This window comes from Brassica oleracea, chromosome C3, assembly GCF_000695525.1.
Source record: "Brassica oleracea var. oleracea cultivar TO1000 chromosome C3, BOL, whole genome shotgun sequence".
NCBI classification, from domain to species: domain Eukaryota; kingdom Viridiplantae; phylum Streptophyta; class Magnoliopsida; order Brassicales; family Brassicaceae; genus Brassica; species Brassica oleracea.
Window position 1 is genome coordinate 27,638,431 of NC_027750.1, and position 18,312 is coordinate 27,656,742.

The window sequence follows — 18,312 nt, forward strand, 5'->3', positions numbered from 1 at the left end:
AAAAACGTGTTTTCCCGCCAAAACCGCAAAAACTTGTTTTCTCGCCAAAACCAAAAATTTGTATTTTCCCGTCAAAACCGAAAAATATCGTTTTCCCGCCAGAACCGAAAAATCTTGTTTTCCGCCAAAACATAAAAAATGTGTTTTCTCGCTAAAATCGAAAAAACTTATTTTTCCGCTCAAACCGCAAAAAGAAAACTCGTTAATTTTGAAATAATTCTAATGTAAATATATTAAACTAAATAATTAAATATAATATAGTTAAAATTAATATTAAACATATGATTAAATGAACACAAGGATATTTTGGTAATTTCTTTACTAAACTCATTTGAATGAAAATGAAAATAAAGAAACAAACATAAGATCTATTTAGATGATTCATCTAGATGGACACACAAACAATCACAAAAATCTGAATGAATCATTTGAATAGATCATACAAATGAATCATTTGGATGGAGATGACAAATGGTGAAACAAACAGCCCCTTAGTCATCATCTTCAATCTAACAGAGTATTTTAGTGCTGCAAGTGAGAAAAAAAAGAGCAAGTTGGGTCCATATTGTAGGCCCAATAAAATAGGCCCATAATAAGGTGACCAACTAAAACCAAGAAGCGGCGAATCACGAAAGACGAGCGATCCAGCAATGGGGAGAAAGAAGGGGTTGCCGGAGTTCGAAGAGACGGCGCCGGATGGATTCGATCCGGCGAATCCTTACAAGGATCCAGTGGCGATGGTGGAGATGAGAGAGCACATAGTTCGGGAGAAGTGGATCCAGATCGAGAAGGCGAAGATCTTGCGTGAGAAGGTCAAATGGTGTTACCGCGTCGAAGGCGTTAACCATTACCAGAAATGCCGTCATCTCGTCCAGAACTATCTCGACTCCACTCGCGGCGTCGGTTGGGGAAAAGACCACCGTCCTGTCTCCCTCCACGGTGAGTTTAATAATTGATGTTGATTGGTCTGAGCATAAACTATGTCATGTTTAAGTTTTTTGTTTGATGTTTATGAACAGGTCCCAAGCCTGAGGCCGTTGAAGCTGAATAATCTGAGGTTAGTGACTGTTTCTTGTTTATGGTTTGTGTTTCACAAAGCTAATCCTATCAATGGGTGTATTGTGTTGATATTCTGAAACATGCGTGAAAAGTTCTTACCAAGTGGTTATATAGTCTATGTGAAACCTTCACTTGAGCCGTTGTTTATAAACGATGGCAAACGTTACAGCATTAGAAGTTGTTATTCCTTGTTCACAACAGCTTATTGATCCAAATGTTCTTTTTTTTTTTTTTTGCTTCAGTGAGGCAGGTGACCCAGCTTTTATTACAAGACATGGAATGGTCTTTGGACTGTGCAGATTTGCTTTCTTTTTTTGAAACATGTTAAGTCTTTGGATTCATGCAAAGGGCTTTACAGGCTTGAGTAATGTATTTTACTACACTAAACATCAGTCTCTCGTTATGATACCAAATAAGTACCTTATTCCTCTGCCTCCCTTCGTTGTTATGTATGATCCCACATATCAAATCATAGGATAAACAAAATAAACCACAAATAGGTAAGTTTCAAATCAACATAGAACACTTGCTTTATAAATAACTCGAGCGTTAAGTTTGAAAAAAAACTCCAAGCGTTATTATCTTTATATGATTTTCTAGGCAATTTTAAAAAGAACGGTGGGATTATGAAATCTTTTGTACAGAAATGGATCCAGATCACTAAATACATACATATATAAAAGCCACAGAGAAGTTTACAAGAACATGCGGACCTTATATTAAGGTGTACAGACTGAATGATATATAAAAGAAACCAATAAGAAAGTTTTTTTTTTTTTGGAACTCTACCAATAAGAGTTAATTCGGTGAAAACTCACACGAAACATTGAAAAGAGTCAATACAAACACACAACTTAACGGTTTGACTTGCTCGCTAAAGCCCATCTACCCTCACATGTCGACATGCCCACTGGGCCTTTTTAGTTTTTTATTAATGAAATTAGCAGTTGCACAAAAAAAAAAACTTAACGACTTGACTCTTTACCGAGTCTTCTCCACTGTCGTCAACCCTGGTCAACCGCCCAACAAGTGTGGTCACTTGTGTTCTGTTTGTATAACCTGTAAGTTTCATTACATTGTCCTTCCTTTCATTTTCACTCCCCCCATGTTCTAGTTTCAAAATTTAAAAGCCAATCCTCTTTTTCAAAACTTCGACAGATAAGGTCCTCACAATGAAAAAAAATCCTCATAATGACTTGCCATCACCGTTTTAAACAAGTCCATATCCATTCCCCTCGAGCTTAGACGTGAACGGTATAATAGTTGCTTTGGCCCTACACAAGTGTGTTTGTGTGTTTATTCCTATATATATTTATGTTTATCTTCATTCGTTCTTATAAGCTCTATTTTTCCAACTCAAAACATAATTTATGAAACGATATTCAGGTAATTAGAGGAATCAATGTGAATAGAGTAAGCACGAGGAGTATCCAATCGGATTTTCTTAGAACTTATAAGTATAATTTAATGACAACCAACTAAGTGCTACTAACCATATGGAGAAAAAATATTTGAGAGTAGCGTAACCAGGGACTGACCCACTTGAAAAGGAGTGGAGTCACTTGACACCACAAACATGTTAAAATATGTTTTACATAGAAAAACAGCAAAGAATTGGTAGCATAGTTGGTTAACTACGGTGCTTGACACCACAGAACCCGGCTTCGAACCGTACTCTTCAAAATTAGGCTGATCAGTGCTAGTTAAACTCTATGTTTCTCTTGTAGAGTTCAAAACATGCATCCTTCTTCGTGCTATAACTTCAGCTATTATAACATTTGATGCAACTTTCATATCAATTACATGTCCAAATAAACCAATTATCATATCAGAAAAATAATGTGCTTCCATTAACTGATTTCTTGTGAAAGAATTTTGTTACCTCTATGAACTTTGTTAGTAGTTTCTTCCACATCTAAACCCTTCTAGTTGAAATAGTTTTAGATATCTAGAAATATCATTGCCTTCTCGTTTCGTTATCATTTCACATATGATTTTAAATAAAGAAAATACCATGACTGATTCCTTTTGAATTATGTTTCTTATTATTGTAAAACAATATAATTTACACTTCTCTGAAGGATATAGTCGCAATATTCTTTTGTAATATATATAGTTGCAATTTGCATGATGAATTTTATTATTTGTAGTAAGTAAAATATGTGGCAATGTTTTAAAAACGGAGAGAGTAAACAAATGCTCAAAGTGCCACAAGTTCGGCCACCTCCAGCAGTTGTGCCCAAGTAGAAGTGCGGAATGGAGGCAAACAAGATCGTCTGGAACCTACCAGTCTGCTTCTCCAGCAAGACGACCCTTTAGTCCTCAATCTAGAGGCAGAAGAAGGTCTAGACCAGGAAGAACCACCAGGGAAAGGAGACGTATAAATGATCTGGAGAAGTCTATTCCTGCAGAGGGAACACCAATGGCATAAACACCTAATGAGGTAGATGCAAAGTTAGAGGAGAATCTACACTCTGTCGTGGTCGACCCTATGCCATTAAAAGCGTTGGATGCTGACGAAGAAGGTCAACTACCAGACGGAATGAATAGGTGCAATCCAGCTGAGAGTGTAGTAGAAGAAGCTCAAATAAAACGAGAGTTGGATCAAGAAAGAGATCATGATAACGGAAAAATCAAGCGTATCCACTCCTGCTAGAGAGCCTCCACAGAAGCAGGTCATCTCTCTGGATCGCAACCTTGGATTCTCAACAGTCCATGTGTATCACGAAGGTGATGGAACTGCCTCAGACTCTGATCAGACAGGGACATCAAATGATCCTTTCTTACTGGTTTCCAATCGGAAGAGTAGCCGCAAGGCTACAAAAGTCTAACCCCATTATTAATCATGTTTTTTGCGTGGAATGTAAGAGGTCTGAATGGAGATACACGCCACAACTCAGTCAAGGACTGGATAGGAAAAAATAAACCCATTTTTGGAGCGTTGCTTGAGACGCGAATTCAACATATAAACATAAGTCGGATACCAGGAGCCCTTCCTGTAGGTTGGAAGTTTTTTGCTAATTCAGACAATCAAATGTCTGCAAGGATTGTCGTGGTGTGGCACCCAAGCGTCTCTGTCACAATCTACAAGGCGACGCCTCAGGTGGTTACTTGTGGAATATTTATCCTGGCTGAGAACCTTTCCCTCACAGTCAGTTTTGTTTATGGATATAATCAAGTGGAAAATAGGCAGGAGCTGTGGAATGAATTGGCTTGCCTTAATGCAAATACCCCGGTAGCAAGATGTCCATGGGCAGTTCTTGGGGACTTCAACCAGATTCTAAGATCAGAGCAGCACTCACATCATTTGAATGGAGAAGTAGATACAGATGGAATGGAAGATTTTAACTTGGCGCTGCAAGAAGCTGAACTGTTTGAGGCTCAATCGAATGGTCTTACCTAGGTGGAATAATCAAGATGCAAACCCAGTTGCGAAGAAGATCGATCATGATTTGTTTAACCATCACTGGGCTCAGCAATTCCCAGACTCTTTCCTTGAGTTTTTGGAGCCAAAACAGTCAGACCATGCTCCATGTTTGATCAAGATGCCTTCTATTAGCAGGAGGGTTACGAAACCATTCAAGTTCTTTCACCATATTATTGATCACCCGGAGTATTTGGACTTGGTGAAAGAATCTTGGAAGTTTGGTGATATAAAAGGAACAAATCAGTTCAAGCTTGCGAGATCCCTAAAGTTACTAAAGCCAGTGTTGCGTAGGCTAAATGCAACGCACTATAGTGGAATCACGCTAAGGTTGAAGGAGCAATCAAACCGTCTGGCTTTGGTTCATAGGCAACTTCTATCAAGGCCTGATGTTGTTACTGCTCGCCTGGAGCATGTGGAAAGAGATAAACTGCGGGTGCTGGCCAGAGCCGAGCAGAAATTTTATCGCCAAAAATCTAGAGTTCAGTGGCATCACCTTGGTGATAGAGACACTGCTTTCTACCACAAGTCGGTGGTGCAAAGAGCAAACTCGAATCATATCCACTACCTCAGAGACAGTGATGATAGGATGATTAACTCGGTGGAGGGTATTAAAAATCATGCAGAGGAGTACTTTAAAGGCATTTTGGGCTCTACGGCAATGGCTCAATCACCGGCCAGCGTGGATCAGCTGAAAGAACTAATGCCTTTCAGATGCTCTGAGGCTCAGAAGCAAGATCTTCTAAAGGATATCAGTAGTGAGGAGATCACAAAAACGGTTTATTCCCTGCCCCTCAGCAAAAGTCCTGGCCCTGATGGTTATTCTGTGGAATTTCTCCGCTCCTCGTGGTCTGTTGTTGGTGCTGACTTTGTGGCTGCAGTGCAAGAATTCTTTAGAAATGGCAGGCTCCTAAAAGACTTGAACAACACTGCTATTGTCCTTATTCCAAAATCTCCTCAGGCGTGCAAGCTGGGTGACTTCAGGCCGATTAGTTGTTGTAACCTCTCTTACAAAGTTATAGCAAAAATCATTGCCAGTCGTTTAAAGGGAGAAGTCTTGGTGAGAATGTGTTGTTGTCATTGGAGTTGATAAGGAATTATGAAAAGGCTTCTTGTGCCAAGAGCTCGATGCTGAAAGTCGATATCAGAAAAGCGTTTGACACTGTATGCTGGGATTTCTTGCTGAAGTTGCTAGAGGCTCAAGAATTCCCAATCGAATTCAGACGCTAGGTGAAGGAATGTATAACTTCTCCAAGATTCTCAATGGCCATTAATGGAGAGTTAGCTGGATTCTTTGAGGGTGAGAAGGGTCTAAGGCAGGGAGATTGCATATCTCCCTATCTTTTTATCATGGTTATGGAGGCGTTATCCAAGACTCTTGAACAAGCTTCACGAGAAGGACGAATTAAGCTGCACCCAAAGTGTGAAGAACCTAGGGTCACTCATCTTCTATTTGCAGATGATCTCCTTGTATTCTCTGATGGCTCTAGAACATCTTTGGTCGGTATATCTGCTGTTATGCTCGAGTTGAGTATGTCTGGTCTTGAGATGAACCCATTGAAGTCTGAAATATTTTATGGAGGATATAGTGATATTGAAGCTGCGGAGCTTAGCACTCTATCAGGATTCAAGCGAGGGATTTTCCCAACACGCTATTTAGGCCTACCTCTGAACCCAGGAAGACTCACTCTAGCAACCATGCAGCCTTTCCTCGACAAAATCACAGGTGCTTTACACTCCTGGACAGTTAAGTGTCTCTCCTTCGCTGGAAAGATTACGTTACTCAGTTCAGTCATTTATGGAATGGTCAATTTTTGGAGCGATGTCTTTGTTTTGCCAAAAGCTTTCTATGCAAAAGTAGATTCCTTATGTGCGGCTTTTCTATGGAGAAATGGCACGTCCAGCCCTAGAGGTGCTAGGGTAGCTCGGACTGATATTTGCAAACCGAAACAGGAAGGTAGGTTGGGTATCAGGCGGTTGGAAGACTTTGAAACAATTTTCCGGCTCAAGAGAGTTTGGAATTTCTTTTCCGTATTAGGATCTCTGTGGGTTGCTTGGATAAAGAATCATATTTTCCAGCGGAATGGCTTCTGGTTAACACCAGACTCAACGCGCTTCTCTGCTACAATTAGAAGCATGCTACAACTGCGACCTATACTGTCCCACTATATGCAGTGTGTAATTGGTGATGGAGCTTCTGCGAGTTTCTGGTATGATTCATGTACATTTCTAGGACCTCTAATTGAGGTTTCAGGAGAGAGCGGTCCTCGGAGTATGAGGCTGAGAAAGAGTGCTTCTGTTGGTGATGCAACAACGGATGCAAGGTCACCTGAAATTCAAGAGATCCAGACAGCAATCACTGTAGTAGAGCCGCCAGCTCCATCAAATGGACCAGACATTTTTCAATGGAGTAAGTCCAATGACACTTTTGGCTCTGCGTTTTCCTCCAAAGTCACTTGGGAGAACCTTCGAGAGCATGCTGCCACAGTCTACTGGCATAAAGCAATATGGTTCAAGAAACGTATTCCGAGAGACTCGTTCATGGCTTGGCTGGCTTTGTTATGGCATCTGCCTACTAAAGACAGGTTGTTATGTTGGGGTATGAACGTTACAGGGGAGTGTGTGCTATGTTCCTCTGCTATGGAAACACACCACCATCTTTTCTTTGAATGCAATTACTCTTCAGTGATCTGGAATGCTTTTGCCTCCCAAATTTGGTCTAATCCGCCATCAAACTTGCACGCTGCAGCAGCTTGGATTCTATCACCTCCGCACCGTTCCAACTACAACGCCTCCACTCTCGCAAAGCTTCTCTTCCAGTCCAACATCTATGTCATTTGAAAGGAAAGAAATGTGCGCATCTTCACTTCAGTATCCTCCCCAGCATCAGTCCTGCATCTGTCTCTGGACCGGCTGCTTAGGGATCGGATGTTGTCTCTTCCAACAAGGTCGTCAGCCCAACCGTCCTTGCTCCAATTCTATTTTCTCACTTACAGACCGTTTTGAAGTTCTCTCAGTTTGTTTCATGTTTTGGTGTTTTAGTTACCGTTTTGTGTAATAAGTTGAAATCAACATTGTGGAAAATCAAAAATGGTACTAATATTAACATTTTACCGGAAAAAAAAACGGAAAGAGTATATATTGGCGTCATGTATTTTATCAACGTGACCGCAAAATCCGCAAGGCTACAGTGTCACGTGTCTTCTTATTGTTGGGTTGAAATCTTACCGACAAACAGATCCTAGTCGGGTCCACGTGCGTAATGAGATCACTTCAATGTCCTTTACTCCCCTGTCCCTTTTGTCTAATTACGACGCTTAAATTTGTTAATACATCACTCGGTAGTCATTGTACTATGCAATTATTCCCAAATTAGTTCTTTTGGTAAACTTCCGAAATTAGTTATGTACAAATATGATTTGCTAAGAAAACCTGCCTTCCATTCAGAAATCTTTGCGAAAGCTGTGATTTATCAATTTGTTATATTCAGTCGCGGAGGCAGCATGCAATTAGGGTGCTCAAATGACTCATATGAAAAAAAAAATTTACTTGTATTTTGCCTTCTAAAATTTGATGAAATGTTAAAGAACTAACATATTGACCCTTATAAATTGTAGTTGTTATCAAATTGACTCTAGTTAAAGAACTAACATATTGACCCTTAAAAATTGTAGTTGATTAAGTGTTCCCAAAATCATTGTTATTTTTCACTGTGTCGAATAGCTTGTAATATTTTGGTTATCACTCTCTACTTCAAATTTAAAATAGACCAGTATTCCTAAATTCATTGTATAAAATAAATACCATACATCAAATCATATACAGGTTGAGCTGATAACAAACATGCACGGAAATATCCTGATAGGCTGATATCCACTACCAATGATCACTAGATTCCGAAATCTTAAGCACCATATATTTCTCGTAAACAATCAACACTAGTAACGTTATGCAAGTGTTTCCGATAACAATAATAATTATCTGGTTAACACGCGTACAAATAATGTTAATATTTGCTGGTGAGGGAAGCTATGCTGTAAAATGCGATACTTAGAATATATTAAGACATAAACTGCGTAGGCAGCATTCAAATGGCATTGTCCAAAAGGAGCATAAAATGAAATATGTGGGGGCCAGTCTTTCTTGCATGTGATTCTTAACTCACCTCTCATATCATCTCCAACGATATCCCGTCCGTTGGTAAACTTTTTAACGGTTACGGATGACAGGAAACGACGATGTGGTAAGTGTACCATGTTAAAGGGATTATCCTTTCGGGTTAGTGTACAGTATCGCTAGAACCCAGCGATCTGATTGATGATCTGATTTACAGCTCCATGTAAATGTATATACTGGAGTAGTATTTTTCTATCCTGGCTGAACTTTTCACATTTTTAGAAAGAAAAAAATTACTTTTTTTTGGCAAAAAAAACTTTCCTTCACATTGATTGTTTCATTTAATACAGCTGGGAGAGTCGGACAATAGTTTAAAAAAATATAGAAGACAGGGCCACAGAAAAAGTTTTCAGAAGACTTGTTTAGATACAACAAGGCTCTCCTCTCACAAAACTATCAACCAATAACTAACAGCCTAGACAACATTTTTCAAAGTTACAATAATTAATATTAGTATTAATCGATAAGAACCGTAAATAACATCTGACTAATTAAAAAGGATAAAAGAAAAATTCACACTTACGATTTTGTTTCCCATGGTAAAGAAACCAAGAAAAAAAAAGAGAGTTTTACTAATACTATATTTAGTAAAACTATTTAATCATTCACTTTTAGCATTTATTCGCTGACAACCCGATAAGATTATTCTCCAGATCGTAAGTGATACGTGTCCCTTGCTGCTGCACGTTCCCTATGATCGACAACTCAGACGACGTCGGAGCAAAAGCGAAGCAGAACGTTCCCGCGTCATCAATAGGTATCAAGTAATTCTTCGCCGGCAAATCGATCGACTTACCGCCGGTGAAATGAAACGCCACCGTCGGGACATTCACGGAGGACATAGACGAGAAGTCGTAGCAAGTGTCGAACAGAGAGATGCTCGACGTCGCGTTCTTGAAATCCTTCGCGAGTTTGACAAACGCGTCGCGGAGCGCGTTATAGGCCTCCGTCTGGAGACGAGTCACGGCGGTTCCGCAGTCCAAGATCACTCCTCCGGCTCCCGCGGCGTCGACCTCGAACACCGACGAAGGGATCTCGACTTTCTCGCCGCCGACGCTGAATCCGCTGAGTCCCACGTAGTAGAAAGTGTCGATCTTTTTGTTTCGGAGAAGCGGCGCCATCGCGTCTCCGTCGCCGATTTTGACCGAGTTGAAATCGAGGCTCGACGAGTTCCCCGCGTCGCGATCCACGAGGCAGTAAGAAAACGACGTCGCGTTGATTTGATTAGTCATCGACAAAGCTCCGCCTCCTAAACCGAGTAAACCGGCCGCTCCCATGAAGAGACCCTCGTTATCGTGACCACACCCCAAAGCGACGTCGTTTACTTTACCCGAGTCGCCAAACGTCACCGTATCGGTCGCGTACTCTCCAACGGTGAAAGACCCGTCTCCGTAACTAACTTGGTATAGACACTTGTTTGAGCGACACGTGGAGACTTCTAGAGACGCGCACTGTGGAGCTGCGCACGATAGCGGCTTGTACGTCGAAGATTCAGCCGGGTCGAAAACCGGGTCGGATTGTTCGTAGCAGTCGGAGCAAGGCTTGCACTGGAGCCAGTTCACGTCGCTTCCGGTGTCGAGCACCATGTACATCTCCTTCGCCGGAGTTCCGACGCCGATTCTCGAGAAATACTCGCCGCTTCCTTGGCTAGCTCCGGAGACGACGGGCGTCGTCAGCTCCTCGGGGTTGTACATGGTCTCGTCGTTGTAAACGGGTTTGAGATCGGATCTGTTGACGCCCTCGACGGAGAATCTGACTTTCGCGGCGATTGCGGCGACTCGGGATGAGTCTCGCTCGAGTCGGCTCAGTACTAGGCTTTTGTAGTCTTTGTGGTGTGGTGCGAGGAGAGTGTCTCGGGAGTGAAGCTGTAGAGTGAGTGGAGAAGATGAGTTGAGAAAAAAGGGGATGGATTTGGATTCGAACTCGGGTCTGGTGGTTGTGGTGAGTGAGGAACGGGTCGGGTCGATGGAGAGGATGTGTTGTGTTTGCTGGAGAGATGAGGCGACGTTGAGTACGGTCGTTTTATGTGGAGTTGATAGAGAGCGAGAGGAAGCATTGGACGCGAAGAGGAAAAGAGAGAGAGTGATGACGGAGAGGAGAGAGAAGAATCTGGCGAGAGCCATTTTCCCGGCGGAGGTGATGAGTTAAGAGTTAAGTACAAGGGCAAAGAGGAGGAGATGTTTTACTTATAGGAAAAAAAGAAAGGACGACTTCAGTTGACTCCCCCAGTTCCAACTATTTAATCATACACTCAAACTAAACTAAGAGATGTTTCTTATATTACCATAAGAACAATATAATAAGAGATCCACGTTAATCATATTCTTAGTCAATTAAACTTTACTCCTTCCGTTTCATATAAAGTGTCGTTGTAGCCAAAAAAATTTCGTTACAAATTAAATGTCGTCTTCGATTTTCAATGCAAAATTTATTAATTTTATTCAGACATTTATTTTTTTATTGGTTAAAATATGTTTAGGTGTATAGGTAATTGTGTTTCTATATAAAAAATATACAAAATTAATTGTTTCATTAATCTGTGTGCACAAATTCAAAACAACACTTAATATAAAACATATAGAGTAATAAATATTCTTTCCGTTCCCGAAAGTAAGATTTTATATAGTTTATTCTTATTCCACAAAAATATATTTTCTATATTTTTAAAGTATTTTTGTATATTTTTGAGAAACATTAGTTGTGAATATTTGAACTGATTAAATTCTATTGGTGAATATTTATTGGAAAATGTATTAAAAAAAATAAAATTAAATTGTAAACATTTATTATCCCTTATATACTAAAGCACAAGTCACTCTATCAATTAAAATTTGACATGTCATTCATTCACCAAATTTAAGCAAAATTAGTTAAAAAATGACAGTTTAAAAAAAGAAAAAAGCAACCGTATACGGTTTCTCGAAACCCACTACACTGACACTACCCATGATCTTCTTTATCAAGGTTCCTTTATTTTTCATACTCCTCTAAATATTCGATGAGCAAACAGCAGAGCAACTGAACAACTCCCGATTAAAAACAAAATATGAGAGCCATATGCTACTTCTTTAGGAGCAGAAGAAGAAGAGATCAAAACATAACATTTCCCTTTCAGTTTTGTGTCATATCACTGAAATGCGGGTTGCAATTGTGTATTATGTGGTTTGAGTTGGTCGGATCTTGGGAGTGGTTTTCGAGACCCATGATGTGGAGTACCATTGCTGGCTTCTCTAAGACTGGTACTGCTACCTTTCATGATCTATAGTTTAACAAGGTTTTCCTATTATATTCTCAGATTCTCTCTTCCGATCAATTTCGTTTGCTTGAACTCATAACCATAATGCTCAAGGTTTAACTTTAGGGAAGTGTTTATAACACCATGTAAATTTTGCAACTCTTAAATAAATCAGCTAGGTGACTGATTATGCTATGTTTGATGCTTTTTGATTAATTAATTTTTCTTTTCTCATTTTACTGTCTATGTGGAGTTTCTATTTGCACAGACACATGTTTTTCTTTGAACAGCTAAAGATTGAATTTCTTTAGTAGCAAAATACTAGGTATTTGTTATCTCCTGCAATACTTCTCTTTGTTTTGTTAGTGTGTTCTTCACTATAATGTGTGACTATCCATTTATACGTATACTTTTTTACCATGTTTTCAAAATAACATGTCAATAAAAATATTTGCTGTGTTTTCATGGCTTAGTTATGTCTGTTGTGAGCTTGTCATTTATGTCATATAGATTTTTTTTTTTTTTTTTGTAACTTAAGTCATATAGATTTAAAAGGTATAGTAGCATACATTAAGCGATAAAGATTACCACTCTCTGTGACATGATGTTTTATTGTTTTCATTAGATTTAGAATATTAGTTTTGTTTGTAAATGGAGATACTTAATGAATTACTAAATGCAGTAAGCCAAAGAAACATATAAACTGCAAGTCAAAGACTAGAAAAATTATTGAAAGCAAAAAATCTTTAAGAAGTTAAACAGGAAAGCTTCAAACTAATATTTATATCAAACAAGCTAATCAAGATTAATGTAAACATCTCTAAACAAATCTAACTTCATTTTATATAGTATGTTTGTGGTTAATAATGTTAAATGTGTTTATAATTATATATATACATGCATATAAATCAGAGTTAAATAATACATATAATTTTAGCTAAAATTTAATTATTATTATTTTTAGTTATTTGGTAAATCAGTCCTAATTAAATTAAATTTGCTTTTATTTGTGAACAAAAATATTCTCATGCATAGCATGGACACAATACTAGTATTCTTAATAAACGTGAAAACTTTAGAAAATCTTGCTTTTAAAAAAATGGAGTAGATTTTTCAGAATTAGTCAGGTATCGAATTGTATATTGCTTGGTGATGGATTGTGTAAGNTGAAAAGTAGGAAGAAGACTAGTGAAGTCAAAGCAAAAGCAAAAGCAAAATTAAAGTTATCTCTAGAAAGAGAGAGAGAGAGAGTCACGGCAGAATTGGTGTGGTTATAAAAGGATAAAAGCGAGAAAGAGGCGTCAATAATTCAGTTACAGTCTAAGGTTTAGAAGGAGTGAATGTATAGATTAGCTTAAAATTAATGAGAAGTAGGTAAGCAGTTAACTTCGTTAAACGAGTTGCTTTCACTTAATAAATGGTAAACCCTTTTGGGTTTTGGCTTCGGCTGTTGTGTTCATTTATTTCTCTGTTATATCCATTTCCTATGCTCACTTTACTTACTTTTATAATCAATCTCGCTAAAGGGGGTTACGTTTAAGTTCTGTCCACGTACTTCATTAAATTTTTGGTTTTCAAGATTCGTTCAATAAAGAAAACTTGAAGGAGATGATAGTGGAGATACAATAATAGTGTTTTGCTTTGCCGAAGGCAAGATTTTTTTCTTTATAAAAAACGAAGAGACAGTATAATTGATGCCCAGTTAGGGCGACTTGGTCATAATACTGGGAAGGCTAGAAAAGTTACTAGTATTGATGTAAATCAATATTATAATCGATGTTTTGAGTTCGAAATATACAATATGGATTTATTTTGTTGTCGCACGACTCACACCATATCGTCAAATGCTCGTACAAAAACTTAAGTTCCAAATTGTCTTGGTAATTTTATGTCAACTTAATTATTTAGTTTTTCTAAAAATTGTCGTGTTTATTTGGTAGATTGCTTTGATATAAATTTACTAAATATTTGGAGAATCTCTGCAACGAGCACAACGATGAAATTATATTGTATGGGCCTGATAATGGGCTATAGGAGAGTGAACTGTTAACTGGGGGGAAAAGATAGATGGCGCCAAGCGGCAGTGTGTGATTTTCGATTTCTATCACATGACTTTCTCTCGGATTGCTCGTGACTAGATCGCTTTCTCTCCCACACTGACCGGTTTTCCCGCTACCACCCGCAAACGCAGTTTTTGCGGTTGATAGCGATTGACAGCGTTTCGAAACAATCATACAAACCGTTACAAATCGTTTCAAACCGTTCTGAACCTTTTAAAATCAAAAGTTGGTCCCAGCTAGCATTTGCAGTTGCGGGAGGATAATTTTTTTTTTAAAAGCATATAAATACAAAAATAAATATATTCAATAAAAATTTAAAATTGAAATTATAAAAATACTAAAGTATATCTATTATATTTTAATTACTATTAAAAAAAATTAAAATAAAAATATTTTCTATAATTTTTAAAAATTTAAAACTATAACTTTCTAAATATAATTTTCATATTTATTATAATATTATGATTTTTGATATTTTATAATTAAATAAAATGTAAATATTGTTAATTTATTATTTAACCGCAAACGCATCAATTTCTAACCGCAGAACTAGTAGTACAAATCTCTTAAAACCGTTAGAAACTGCGACCACCCGTATCTGCAAACTCCCGCAGCCGTAACCGCAACCGCTGCGTTTGAACCAGTGAGAAGTAACAAAAAATTTATAGGTTCGAAAAATTTCGTTCAAAGAAATCTGTTTACTGATATATACATAGACTTAATTAACATCAAAAAGTATGTGAAACAAAATTATCTATCTAGTCTTCAAGAAATGTTATCTATCGGAGCACTATTTCAAAGATTACACGATAAGAAAGCCATACCGTTGGGTGGTGTCCTTAATTATCTATTTTTATAAATCTTGGGAGGCAAATGCATTTCATAAATCTCTTAATTCAAATTTTATTTATGGTGTCTTGTCTAAAGTACTGATAAATCTGTTTAAAATCTCTAATTTTCGTGTTTATCATTCCATCCAGAGTTCTGGATTCGTTTAGTACACGTTTGTAAGTTAGAACCACAAATTTCTTAGTTAAAAAAAAAAACAAAAGATCTAGTCACACCAAATGGTCGCTGTATACATATTCTTCAAATATATATAGTCCATATAACAAATGCATAGTTTCAGTTGCCACGGAAGAAAAAAAAGACAGTAAAAGAGAAATCTTATCCAATTGATAATAGTCTAATGGTTGGAATCTTTTCGATTACTATTCTTTAACATGATTTCAGTTTTTTCTTTCATTGTATTTGTGTTCATTCTTCAACACTTATAAATGTTTTCGAGAGGCAAGAAATTCACTTTTGCGAGCTTCAGAAAATTAATTACACGACGGGATGAGTCAGCTCTACTGGTTAGAGCCTTGGGGGCCAATTGTCATGCTTCCGGGTTCGACGCCAGTCGGAGGCGAACCGCTCATCCCTGTCACTAAAGTGGGTACTGGGCCTTCGGGCTTAGGGAAAAACCTATCGGGTGAAGCTGGCCCGCTGCCTGACCGGGCCCAGGGACTGACCCGCGAAGCGGGGAACCCTGGATTATCAAAAAAAAAAAAAAAAAAAAAAATTAATTACATAAAATTTTGATTTTGGATCTTATCAATTATAAGAAAAAAGAGATTTCAGACTTTGCTCAGTCTCGTTCTAGTCAAAACCAAGAAGAAAGAAAAAATAAAGGTTGTTTGCTACATGAGAAACATGATTTGAAGCAACTGTTTTTCTTCTTTTAATAAAATTTAATAATTTGTTTTAGCCACCTTTTGATTTATATTTGGTTGGATATGCCAAAAAACGATCATGTCTAATGTACTGAACTTCCTTTTTTGCCAAAGGCCAAGAACGGAAAAATTAATATTCACAATAAAACCGAAAATATAAATCTCATAACCCAATAATAACCACATAAACCGATATTATACGTGGAATGAAAGTAAACCATATATAATAATCTGATATAATCTACACTAGTCTTCTATTAATTCTTGTTAACGTCAACTAACAATAATTTTATCAGTTACTACTTACTAGTTCAACTTCATTTACGCCACGATGTTTCTGTATGATATATAGGGTCCAATAAAAAACATAAACCTCACTATCTTTTACGTCTCTGGCGCTATTTACTCGAAAGTCGAAATGATGCCAAGTATCACAATGAATGGAGCCATCGGAGTGGGATGATTTCCTTTTAAAATTATAGTAGTAAACGTTCTTGATCTTTACTGTTTTTCTTTGGTTAACCTCTTTATTTTTGCAGTTGAATGTCACTATAAGAGAGTTATGACAAGAAAGAACATGCATGGTATAAGTTTAATTGTTGATGCAACGTTGAATATTAGAAATGTATAAAATTCTTAGTTCTTTTTTTTTTTTTTTTTGACTAATTTTGAAAATTCTTAGTTCTTTATCGACGTAAACCTAGTGGCACTAAATGTAAGTTAATTAGCTTGTGAATTTACGTACGTATTAAGTTCAAATTTTTTAATGTAACTCGGATCAAATCCCTTCCAATCGGTCATTTTTTCTTTTCATTCCGCTGTTAACCAATACAGGCAGTGTTTCAAAACCAAAAAAAAAAAAACAATACAGGCTAGAAAAGGATCAGATTTGGAAGGTCCGCATAGCCGTATATTCTGTGCATAACACAATCATACTAAATAACCCATCAAATATAGATCTTTTTGAACTGAAAGGAGACAAGAAAACAAATACATGCATCAAATATTTTCAACAATAATGGGAAGCTAGTCGGTCACACTCCACAAGTGGCCTTTGTTTTTGTGTTGTTTCGTTGAAGGGTCTCGAATCAATGGTGTGGAATACTTTCTCCTTATCTCCCTTTCGCTCTCGCTCCAATATAATGATGAACCCCTCACTTCCTTTTAAATATAACACAATCATCAAGTTGCAACAAAACCTCACAATAAAAGAAACAAAAAACTTCTATATATATATAGAGAGAGAAACAGTGATGGAGAACTCAAAGGATGAGACAGTGAAGAATTGGGAGAAGAAGAAGAAGCCGTCTTCACCAAAACTAGTTGGGAAGTTTCTGAAAAAGAAGAGAGGAAGGTTCTACATTATTGGAAAATGTATTTATATGCTTCTTTGTTCGCACGAGTAATCATCAACTAAGAGAATTATATATGGATGATAATGAAGGCATGAAAAGGAGATCATATAGCTCAAATAACATATTTATTGTCTCCGTTGTCTTTCCTCAGCTTTATGCGGGTCATGTGTTGTTGTTGTTATATATTACTCAATATTTTTCTTGCCAACTACACATATGTGCCCCGATATATTTTTCCTGTTAACGTATGGTTCATTTAATTTGATCAAAATGGGTAATTTGTTTTCTTAAATGGGTAACGTATTTGTTTTCTACTCATCGCCGTGATACTTTCTGCTGGAACTACACGAGGAATGACCAATACACAGTTAAATCTGGATACTGGATTTCTCAAAATCTGTTGAAGCCAGAAGAAGAAAAGGAAATACTAGAACCGAGTATCACTAAACTTCAAGCCTTTGCTTGGAAGTTGAAAGCGCCAAGGAAGATGTGCCATCTTATATGGCAATTGATAACAGGCCAGGTGGCAATAACGAGGAATCTAGTAAGGCGAAATATGAGGTGCGATAATTATTGCCCAAAGTGTGGAGAAATAGAAGAATCTGTAACTCATGCAATATTTGAATGCCCTCCAGCTCTCCAAGTATGGTCCTTATCAGCAACTCCTACAAGCTCAGTTATATTTCCAGTGTCAAGCGTCTACACAAACATGGACTATCTATTCTGGAGGAAGAATGATATCTTAGAACCAGACAAAGACAAGGATCTTTATCCCTGAATAATATGGTATATTTGGAAGGCTCGTAATGATAAACGTTTCAGGGGAATAGACAGACACCCTTTGGAACTAGTTTGATACGCAGAAAGTGATTGTCAAGCCTGGTTTAATGCAAATGAGATGATACCACCAGTATTACAGGCTAACAATAATGAAGAAAGCCAAGTCTTAAGCTTGGGTAATATTTGTGGGAACCGAAATTCGCACTGTCGATTTCCGTTTAAATAAGGAAACTTAGGAACACCCTAATTTTCCAGAGGACCCGAATCTCTGCGAGAGCCAACGACAAGTAACCAAATAAATGCGAAAAATATGAGAAAACATGATAAAACGAATTTACAAAGAAAGTAGATCTTATTTCGAATTCGCGTAAGAGCGTTGCGATCATTACAAGAGAATACAAAGGCTTTGGCCGCAGGGGCCGTCAGCGAGTTACCTAGTTCTAGCAACATAAAACCCTAATCCTAGTTGAGTCGCAGCTCGATAACAAAAGACGAAAAAGATATCTAA

General features: G+C 37.7%; 2 protein-coding genes across 2 annotated transcripts; one reads left to right on the forward strand and one right to left on the reverse strand.

Moving 5' to 3' along the window:
- The first annotated feature begins 609 nt into the window (after window positions 1-609).
- Window positions 610-1,507, forward strand: LOC106332107 (NADH dehydrogenase [ubiquinone] 1 beta subcomplex subunit 10-B-like). Its single transcript, XM_013770577.1, has 3 exons — window positions 610-939; window positions 1,020-1,057; window positions 1,302-1,507. Exons 1-2 carry the CDS (start codon window positions 651-653, stop codon window positions 1,049-1,051), a joined length of 321 nt encoding a protein of 106 aa, XP_013626031.1. The 5' UTR covers window positions 610-650; the 3' UTR covers window positions 1,052-1,057; window positions 1,302-1,507.
- Window positions 1,508-8,966: 7,459 nt separating this feature from the next.
- On the reverse strand, window positions 8,967-10,952 carry LOC106336049 (protein ASPARTIC PROTEASE IN GUARD CELL 1-like). The gene has a single exon (XM_013774764.1). The coding sequence runs from the start codon at window positions 10,780-10,782 to the stop codon at window positions 9,271-9,273; it is 1,512 nt and encodes a 503-aa protein (XP_013630218.1). The 5' UTR covers window positions 10,783-10,952; the 3' UTR covers window positions 8,967-9,270.
- Window positions 10,953-18,312: the final 7,360 nt, after the last annotated feature.